Here is a 10,768-nt window from a genome sequence, read left to right as displayed (position 1 = left end):
GCTAGATTTTTGTATTTTTAATTAGATACGAGATTTCACCGTGTTAGCCAGGATGGTCTCCATCTCCTGACCTCGTGATCCGCCCGTCTCGGCCTCCCAAAGTGCTGGGATTACAGGCTTGAGCCACCACGCCCGGCCTTTTTTTGTATTTTTAGTAGAGATGGGGTTTCACCGTGTTCAGCCCTCCCAAAGTGCTGGGATTACAGGCATGAGCCACCACGCCCAGCCAACTCCCTGGTTCTTAAGGCTAACATAGTTTTGCTCTGTTAAAAAAAAAATGACATTACATTCTAGACTATGTTTCTTCCAACTGAATTGGCACTTCGCACTGGAATACTGAATAGCCAACAGACCACAAGGAAGACATCACTCTTAGCTCCTGTTTGAAACCAACAGCTACAGCAAACCATTGGTCTTGATTCAGGGTCTAAGGCATTACAAAGGCTCAAACAATATATCAAACTAACTTTCATGCCACTGCTTTTCAAGAGTCTGGTGCTAAACTCCCCCTTCCTAAGAGTTAAAAATATCCAGGAGGTTTCTACCCCTCTAAGCCTAATCCAGTTTATAGACGCTCTATGTTTCTATTCATCTAGCTTCGGAGAAGCTTAGTTCTACGCTTTTAAATAAATCTAAGAATCTGCAATCCTTTCTCATTTTTTGGTGTGCTAATCACCAAAAATGAGAATCACAACATCTTCACATTAAAGAATTTATATGATTTAAAAATCTACTTAAAAGTTGCTCAGGCCAGGCACGGTGGCTCAGGCCTGTAATCCCAACACTTTGGGAGGCCGAGGCGGGAGGATCACAAGGTCAAGAGACCATCCAGGCTAATATGGTGAAACCCTGTCTCCAATAAAATACAAAAAATTACCAGCCTGGCCAACATGGTGAAACTCCATCTCTACTAAAAATACAAAAATTAGCCAGGCATCGTGGCACGCACCTGTAGTCCCAGCTACTCAGCAGGCTGAGGCAGGAGAATTGCTTAAACCCAGGAGGCAAAGGTTGCAGTGAGCCGAGACTGCGCCGCTGCACTCCAGCCTGGGCGACAGAGCAAGACTCTGTCTCAAAAAAAATAATAAAATAAAGCTGCTCAATTTAAGCAGAAACACAGGACACAGGATACACTCAACCTACCATCCATTTCAGGTGAGTTGGAAACTTCTGTAGTACCCACAGAAACCAGTGTTCTCACACCATGAAGACTATAAATCTGTTTTCTCCCATTCTTTTACCATGTGCAATTTTTGTGTGTATATGCGTGTGGTGAGACAGAGTTTCGCTCTTGTTACCCAGGCTGGAGTGCAATGGCAAGATCTTGGCTCACTGCAACCTCCACCTCCCAGGTTCAAGCAATCCTCCTGCCTCAGCCTCCCCAGTAGCTGGGATTACAGGTGTGTGCCACAACATCCAGCTAATTTTTGTATTTTTTGTAGAGGGAGTTTCACCATGTTGGCCAGGCTAGTCTCAAACTCCTGACCTCAGGTGATCCGCCTGCCTCGGACTCCCAAAGTGCTGGTATTACAAGCGTGAGCCACCACGCCTGGCCCACGTGCAATTCTTATATAAATAATTAGCTTGGAATGGGTGTGGTGGCTCATGCCTATAATCCTAGCACTTTGGGAGGCCAAGGTGGGAGAATCACTTGAGGCCCAGAGTTTTGAGACCAGCCTGGCCAACATGGCAAAACTCTGTCTCTACTAAAAATACAAAAATTACCCAGGCATGGTGGTGCGCGCCTGTAATCCCAACTACTTGGAAGGCTTAGTCCGGAGAATCACTTGAACCCAGGAGGCAGAGGTTGCAGTGAGCCGAGATCACGCCACTGCACTCCAGTCTGGGTAACAGAGAGAGACTCTGTCAAAAATAATAATAATTAGCTTGGAATTATTTAAATACTGAAGCAAAAGGCATCCAAGTCTCAAGATAATAATGGAATGGATATGTTTTCAGAAAAGGCTTTTCTCATATATACAAAGTGTTGTCTTTTATAAGATTTTAAATTGGGAAAAGGAACCTAAAATAAGAAATCAGCAAAATGCCTATTAAAACAGGAGTGTTTTAAAAACTGAAGTATCAGGATATAAAGAGAATCCATGTTTTCAGCCAGGCACGGCGTCTCATGTCTGTAATCCCAGCATTTTGGGGAGGCTGAGGCGAGTGGATCACCTGAGGTCAGGAGATCGAGACCAGCCTGACCAACATGGCAAAATCCCATCTCTACTGAAAAATAAAAAAATAAGGCAGACATGGTGGCACACACCTGTAATCCCAGCTACTAGGGAGGCAGGAACAGGAGAATTGCTTGAACCCAGGAGGTGAAGGTTGCAGTGAGCCAAGATCGTGCCACTGCACTCCAGTCTAGGCGACAGACCAAGATTCCATCTCAAAAAATAAATAAATCAATAAAGATAAAATAAGAGAATCCACGTTTTGTTACTATCTCCAAAACCACCAATAGAGAATGAGAGAGAAGGAACTCAAAAGTAGTAAGATTAAGGTGTTAAGTTACTACTTGCCAACCACCCTTGCATCAAAGCACAGAAAGCAAGCAAATATCCAGAATGAACAGCTGTGTTTTTACTCATATTAATATCTGATGCCTGGTCTTCCCACAATTAAAATCACCAAAGTTATCATTAACAGTTATAGGCCAGGAATGGTGAATCATGCCTATAATCCCAGCACTTTGGGAGGCCAAGCTGGGCGGATCACTTGAGGCCAGGAGTTAAGAGACCAGCCTGGCCAACATGGCGAAACTCTGTCTCTACAAAAAATACAAAAATTAGCAAGGCCTGCTGGCACACACCCGTAGTCCCAGCTACTCGAGAGGTGTGAAGCACAAGAATCACTTGAACCCTGGAGGCAGAGGTTGCAGTGAGCTGAGGTCACACCACTGCACTCCAGCTTGAACAACAGAACAAGACTCAGTCTAAAAAAAAAAAAGCCAAGTTATAGTGGCCAGGCACAGTGGTTCACGCTTGTAATCCCAGCACTTTGGGAGCCCAAGGTAAGAGGATCACTTGAGCCCAGGAGTTGAAAACCAGTCTAGGCAACATAGGGAGACCTCATCTATGCAAAAAATAAAAAACTGGCTGGGCATGCTGGCATAAACCTATAGTCCCAGCTACTTGGGAGGCTGAGGCAGAAGGATCACTTAAGCCCAGGAGTTCGAGGCTGCAGTGAGCCATGATCATGCCACTGCACTCCAGCCTCAGCAACAGAGCAAGACCCCAATTTAAAAAAAAAAAAAAGTTGCAAAAATGATAACTAAGCTGGGTGTGGTGGTTCATGCCGACAGAAACCGTCTCAAAAGTTCTTAACAGTATATTCCGTAATAGCCAGAAAGTAGAAACAGCACAAATATATCCATCAACAGATAGATTTTCAAAGGATGGTATTTCCAAACAATGGAATATTAATTCAGTCACAAAAAGGAATGAAGTATTCATACTATAGTGTGGGTAAACCCTGAAAACATTAGAAAACATTACGCTAAGCGAAACAAGCCAGACACAAAAGGATACATATACTATTACATTGATATGAAATGTCCCGAATAAGCAAATTTAGAGACAAAAAGTAGATTCGTGGTGGCCAGGGGCTGGGGGGAAAAAAAATGAAGGATGTCATAATAGGTACTGAGTTTCTTTTGGAGACAGTGAAAACCTTCTGAAATTAGATAGTGGTAATAATTGCATTAACTTTGTGAATATGCTAAAAATCACTCAATTATACACTTTCAAAGAGTACAATTTATAGTATGTAAATTGTATCCCTAAAAAGGTATGGGAAAAGTCTGGAAAAAAAATCAGGTAGGGTAGATTTCTCCAAATGAATATGCTAACATACAAATACAACCATACATATATATCACTTCAAAAACTTTGTCGATTTTCCTAACCACAAAGACTAACCTATTCTCACCATTAATAAATAAGGCTTTGTCTCAAGGGCCTGAGCCAGAGCAGAGCTTCTCTAACTTACATCACTGAACTCCAGAGGTAAACTCTCAGTGGGCTGAAGCTCAGCAGCACTCAAGTACAGATCCATGGGGCCGGCTTCCAGATCGTCTGGCACAGACAGTACCTGCTCGGGCTTATACATCTGAGGAGGCAACTGGAAATGCAGTGGGCAGCAGGGATCCTCAGAGAGGCTTACAGGAACAGGTTTGTTGCAGGGTACCTCTTCAGATCCCTGGCAGCACTTGAAGAGAACCTGATTCGTATCCTGACAAATATCTGTAGAAAAATGGTCAAGGGAAATAAAACACAATCTATCGAAAGCATAAAATACAAATAACATTGTCTGCCACATAAAACTCAAGGTCCGGACTATACAAGATAAATTACAACTACATTTGATACAGAATATCAAATGCAGTTAGCAATCTTTCAAGTTACTTCTCAAAATAAATGTCATTTACTAGCATCAAATTCTAGCTCCATCAATAATTTAAAACTTGTCCCCAACCTCCTTTTCAGGATCCTGGTCATTTAAACTAGACACTAATCCCATTCTCCCTTAAGCAAGTAGCAGTAACACTCCTAGGAACACATACCTATTCAGAAGAAACATGTAGTGGTAAACGCAGATGGCCTTGAAAATGCCCCTAAACAGCCCTTCCAAGAGATACAATGTGTCTGCTCCCTTAGCAGACTAGCAAAGTTTGCAACAATTTCTTGGACCTTGCTTCCAAAGATGATTACATGATAAATTCATTTAAAGCACCACTGGAACAGGGGGAAACAGAGCTCTAGTAAAAGTCACTAGGTATCATAGCCTGACAAGAAATTAAACATCCACACTTTTTTTTTTTAGGGGAGTGTGGTAGTACAGAAGAATCCTAAAGAATCTTCTTCTTCCTAAAGAATCTTCTTCTTCCTAAAGAAGAAAATATTGCTTATGAAGGCCCATTGAAAAAAACAAAAAAAAGTATTCCAGAAACACTCCAAGGACTCTATTAACAACTTTTGTTAAAGGTAGAAGAGCTGTATTTCCAAGTTAGCAAAGAAGCACTGTAGAATGAATCAAAATCGAGATGATTAGATACAATAAAATTCAAGTTACTCTACAAAACACATTTTATGCAAGTGCTACCATTTCTTGAAATCTTAACTACCTGGTTATTTTCCTAGATTAATAAATGTTATTTTAAAATTTGACTAATGTTTTTTTTTTTTTTTGAGGCAGAGTCTCGCTCTGTCGCCCCGACTGGAGTGCAGTGGCCAGATCTCAGCTCACTGCAAGCTCTGCCTCCCGGGTTTACGCCATTCTCCTGCCTCAGCCTCCCCAGTAGCTGGGACTACAGGCACCCGCCACCTCACCCGGCTAGTTTTTTGTATTTTTAGTAGAGACGGGGTTTCACCGTGTTAGCCAGGATGGTCTCGATCTCCTGACCTCGTGATCCGCCCGTCTCGGCCTCCCAAAGTGCTGGGATTACAGGCTTAAGCCACCGCGCCCGGCCAAAATTTGACTTATTTTTAACCAGAAAACACAATTTTTCTATAAACTGATAGCACCTGAATTATGGAATTATAATTTTCAACTCAAAACTTTTATGGTAATTTTTTAAATTAAAAAAAATCTAATATACTTTATAATTTTTTAAACCATATAAACTTCCTTGAATAAAGCTATTTCTTTCAATGCATACTTGGAAATAACTAAACTCTCAAGCAGGGTGTGACAACTGTGGCACTACCAACATTGTGGGCCAGGTACATCTTTGTTGGAAGAGGATGTATAGCAGCATTCCTGGCCTCTACCACTAGCTGTCAGCAGCACCTCCATCTCTGAATTATAACAACCAAAAATTTCTCCACACATTGCCAACTGGAAAACAAAATGGCCCCCAGCTGAAAACCACTACTCTAAAGAAACAGAAGATAGTACAAGGCAAACGAGTATTTATTGAATGATCAAATGAATAAACACATGAATCTAATGGGAATCATCAGATTTGCACTATGTGCTTAAGAAAATCTAAGCAATATCTAATGTGCTTAAGAAGCCCACTCTTATTTAAATTATTAATATTTAAAATGTTACCATTAAATGTTTCAACCAAACTTTTTTTTAGAAGTCTCGCTCTGTCACCCAGGCTAGAATGCAGTGGCGCGTTCTTGGCTCACTGCATCCTCTGCCTCCTGGGTTCGAGATTCTCCTGCCGCAGACTCCCAAGTAGCTGGGATTACAGGCACCAGGCTAATTTTTATACTTCTAGTAGAGACAGGGTTTTGCCATGTTGGCCAGGCTCATCTCGAACTCCTGACCTCAGGTGATCCGCCTGCCTCAGCCTCCCAAAGTGCTAGGATTACAGGTATAAGCTACCATGCCCAGCCAAGAACTTCTTTTCATTTGAATTCAAAGGACTTTCACAAGTCTCTTATGTATTTAATACCACAATATCCTTAAAAAGGACTCCCCCTGTCATCCTCCACCCGCTTTCCTTTCACATGGGGCAAAAGAGGTAAAAAGAAGGGAATGGTTAACCTACAACTAGAGTCTGGGTCCTTCACTTTCAGTCGAGTGCTGTCTCCATTAGACCACAGTAAAGAGTTAACAGGTCACCAATGGCAGTCGCATCTTTCTCTGGGATAAGGACTTAAGGAAGGGTAAGTGACTTAGGCAACTATGGAGTGGAAAGGAAAGAGCATAAAAGGAAAAAAAAATACTTCCCGTCTCTTTTCAAATCCATTTTCAATTTTGCTTTATATTTATATTTTAATAAGCTATTTGAGTACAGTATTATAAGAAATATCTAAAATAGTCCTTAGTATCTGTAAACTGAGTTTTTTCCCTTATAAAAGTAATTCAAGCTCGCTTTAAAAAACCAAAAAATAAAAGAACAGTGAAAAAAGGGCATTCATAACCACACCATGCACAAACTATCACAGCACAAACTATCACATTTCTGTATTGTTCCCTCCCAGTATTTGGTTTCATGCAATTTAGACACAGTACAGAATTCCATATCCTGGGATGTCACTATCATTTTGCTGTCATTCACAAATTTTGTTAAATATATTTAATGCCTGAAAATATTCCACTCTATGTTGTGCCATAATTTATCTCCCTATTCTCCAGCTCTAAAAATTTTAAGGCTGTCTCAAGTTGGAAGAATATTTCATGTAAAAATATTGGTCTGCATTTGATTGTCTCCTTAAAATAAATTCCCAGAAGTAAAAATCACCATATGAGGAAATAAATTATTGTCAAATTGCTTTCCAAAAAGCTTGTATCAATTTATATTCCCACTAGCAGTATTTAGAAGGGTCCATTTTACCATACTCTCACCTACTTTTGAAATTCACTGACTTTTTTGAAAAATTGCATTTTTAATTTTAAAACAAATATATGTACAAATATGAATTTTATAGATTTTAAATTTTGTTTTATTTCCTATTTAGAGTTGACCTTTGAACAACACAAGTTTGAATTGCACGGGTCCACTTACACGTGCATTTTCTTCTGCCTCTGCCATCTCACAGACAGTAACACTTCCCCCTCCACTTAACAAAAAGACCATGAGAATAAGGACCTCTATGATAATCCACTTCCATTTAATAAAGAGTAAATATATTTTCTCTTCCTTATGATTTTCTTAGTAACACTTTTTCCTAGATTAAGAATACAATATATAAGACATATAAACATGTAAAATATGTCTTAGGCAGCTATGTTGTTAAGGCTTCTGATCAACNTAGAGACGGGGTTTCACCGTGTTAGCCAGGATGGTCTCGATCTCCTGACCTCGTGATCCGCCCGTCTCGGCCTCCCAAAGTGCTGGGATTACAGGCTTAAGCCACCGCGCCCGGCCAAAATTTGACTTATTTTTAACCAGAAAACACAATTTTTCTATAAACTGATAGCACCTGAATTATGGAATTATAATTTTCAACTCAAAACTTTTATGGTAATTTTTTAAATTAAAAAAAATCTAATATACTTTATAATTTTTTAAACCATATAAACTTCCTTGAATAAAGCTATTTCTTTCAATGCATACTTGGAAATAACTAAACTCTCAAGCAGGGTGTGACAACTGTGGCACTACCAACATTGTGGGCCAGGTACATCTTTGTTGGAAGAGGATGTATAGCAGCATTCCTGGCCTCTACCACTAGCTGTCAGCAGCACCTCCATCTCTGAATTATAACAACCAAAATTTCTCCACACATTGCCAACTGGAAAACAAAATGGCCCCAGCTGAAAACCACTACTCTAAAGAAACAGAAGATAGTACAAGGCAAACGAGTATTTATTGAATGATCAAATGAATAAACACATGAATCTAATGGGAATCATCAGATTTGCACTATGTGCTTAAGAAAATCTAAGCAATATCTAATGTGCTTAAGAAGCCCACTCTTATTTAAATTATTAATATTTAAAATGTTACCATTAAATGTTTCAACCAAACTTTTTTTTAGAAGTCTCGCTCTGTCACCCAGGCTAGAATGCAGTGGCGCGTTCTTGGCTCACTGCATCCTCTGCCTCCTGGGTTCGAGATTCTCCTGCCGCAGACTCCCAAGTAGCTGGGATTACAGGCACCAGGCTAATTTTATACTTCTAGTAGAGACAGGGTTTTGCCATGTTGGCCAGGCTCATCTCGAACTCCTGACCTCAGGTGATCCGCCTGCCTCAGCCTCCCAAAGTGCTAGGATTACAGGTATAAGCTACCATGCCCAGCCAAGAACTTCTTTTCATTTGAATTCAAAGGACTTTCACAAGTCTCTTATGTATTTAATACCACAATATCCTTAAAAGGACTCCCCTGTCATCCTCCACCCGCTTTCCTTTCACATGGGGCAAAAGAGGTAAAAGAAGGGAATGGTTAACCTACAACTAGAGTCTGGGTCCTTCACTTTCAGTCGAGTGCTGTCTCCATTAGACCACAGTAAAGAGTTAACAGGTCACCAATGGCAGTCGCATCTTTCTCTGGGATAAGGACTTAAGGAAGGGTAAGTGACTTAGGCAACTATGGAGTGGAAAGGAAAGAGCATAAAAGGAAAAAAAAATACTTCCCGTCTCTTTTCAAATCCATTTTCAATTTTGCTTTATATTTATATTTTAATAAGCTATTTGAGTACAGTATTATAAGAAATATCTAAAATAGTCCTTAGTATCTGTAAACTGAGTTTTTTCCCTTATAAAAGTAATTCAAGCTCGCTTTAAAAAACCAAAAAATAAAAGAACAGTGAAAAAAGGGCATTCATAACCACACCATGCACAAACTATCACAGCACAAACTATCACATTTCTGTATTGTTCCCTCCCAGTATTTGGTTTCATGCAATTTAGACACAGTACAGAATTCCATATCCTGGGATGTCACTATCATTTTGCTGTCATTCACAAATTTTGTTAAATATATTTAATGCCTGAAAATATTCCACTCTATGTTGTGCCATAATTTATCTCCCTATTCTCCAGCTCTAAAATTTTAAGGCTGTCTCAAGTTGGAAGAATATTTCATGTAAAATATTGGTCTGCATTTGATTGTCTCCTTAAAATAAATTCCCAGAAGTAAAATCACCATATGAGGAAATAAATTATTGTCAAATTGCTTTCCAAAAGCTTGTATCAATTTATATTCCCACTAGCAGTATTTAGAAGGGTCCATTTTACCATACTCTCACCTACTTTTGAAATTCACTGACTTTTTTGAAAATTGCATTTTAATTTTAAAACAAATATATGTACAAATATGAATTTTATAGATTTTAAATTTTGTTTTATTTCCTATTTAGAGTTGACCTTTGAACAACACAAGTTTGAATTGCACGGGTCCACTTACACGTGCATTTTCTTCTGCCTCTGCCATCTCACAGACAGTAACACTTCCCCTCCACTTAACAAAAGACCATGAGAATAAGGACCTCTATGATAATCCACTTCCATTTAATAAAGAGTAAATATATTTTCTCTTCCTTATGATTTTCTTAGTAACACTTTTTCCTAGATTAAGAATACAATATATAAGACATATAAACATGTAAAATATGTCTTAGGCAGCTATGTTGTTAAGGCTTCTGATCAACAGTAAGCCCTAAGGCTACTAGCAGTTAAATTTTGGGGAATCAAAATTATACACAAATTTTCAACTGTGTAGGGGTTAGCACCCCAACCCCTGAATTGTTCAAAGGCCAACTGTATTTATAGTGAAGATACACACTTTTCAACTATTAGCGTTTTGTTTTTTTTGTTTTCTTTTGTGAGACAGAGTCTCACTCTGTCGCCCAGGCTGGAGTGCAATGGCGCAAACTCAGCTCACCACAACCTCTGCCTCCCAGGTTCAAGGGATTCTCCTGCCTCAGCCTCCCGAGCAGCTGGGATTACAGGCGCCCATCACCACGCCCAGCTAATTTTTATATATTTAGTAGAGACAGGGTTTCACCATATTGGCAAAGCTGGTCTCAAACCCCTGACCTCAGGTGATCCACCTGCCTCAGCCTCCCAAAGTGCTGGGATTATAGGTGAGAGCCACTTTGCCCGGCCCTATTAGCCTTTTCTATCTTCTTTTAAATCTGTCCATAGCCTTTGCCCAATTATGTTTTAGGCAAAAAAAAATTTTTTTTTTAAACACAGTCTTACTCTGTCGCCCAGGCTGGAGTGCAGTGGCGCAAAATCTCAGCTCACTGCAAGCTCCACCTCCCGGGTTCATGTCATTCTCCTGCCTCAGCCTACTAAGTAGCTGCGACTACAGGCGCCCACCACCACATCTGGCTAATTTTTGTATTTTCCGTAGAGACGGGGT

General features: G+C 39.9%; 1 protein-coding gene across 2 annotated transcripts in view; it reads right to left on the bottom strand.

Moving 5' to 3' along the window:
* KANSL2 (KAT8 regulatory NSL complex subunit 2) overlaps positions 1 to 10,768 on the bottom strand; it is a 32,555-nt gene that overhangs the window by 3,566 nt on the left and 18,221 nt on the right. For both annotated transcript variants that reach the window (XM_017894827.1, XM_017894828.1), the window contains exon 8: positions 3,994 to 4,247. In XM_017894827.1, coding sequence (XP_017750316.1) covers positions 3,994 to 4,247 — 254 coding nt within the window. The remainder of the gene's footprint in view (positions 1 to 3,993; positions 4,248 to 10,768) is intronic.

The sequence above is a fragment of the Rhinopithecus bieti genome, unplaced genomic scaffold (assembly GCF_001698545.2).
Source record: "Rhinopithecus bieti isolate Rb0 unplaced genomic scaffold, ASM169854v2 scaffold_24390, whole genome shotgun sequence".
NCBI classification, from domain to species: domain Eukaryota; kingdom Metazoa; phylum Chordata; class Mammalia; order Primates; family Cercopithecidae; genus Rhinopithecus; species Rhinopithecus bieti.
Note: the sequence above shows the minus strand (reverse complement) of the source record. Positions and strands in the feature narration are given on the sequence as shown.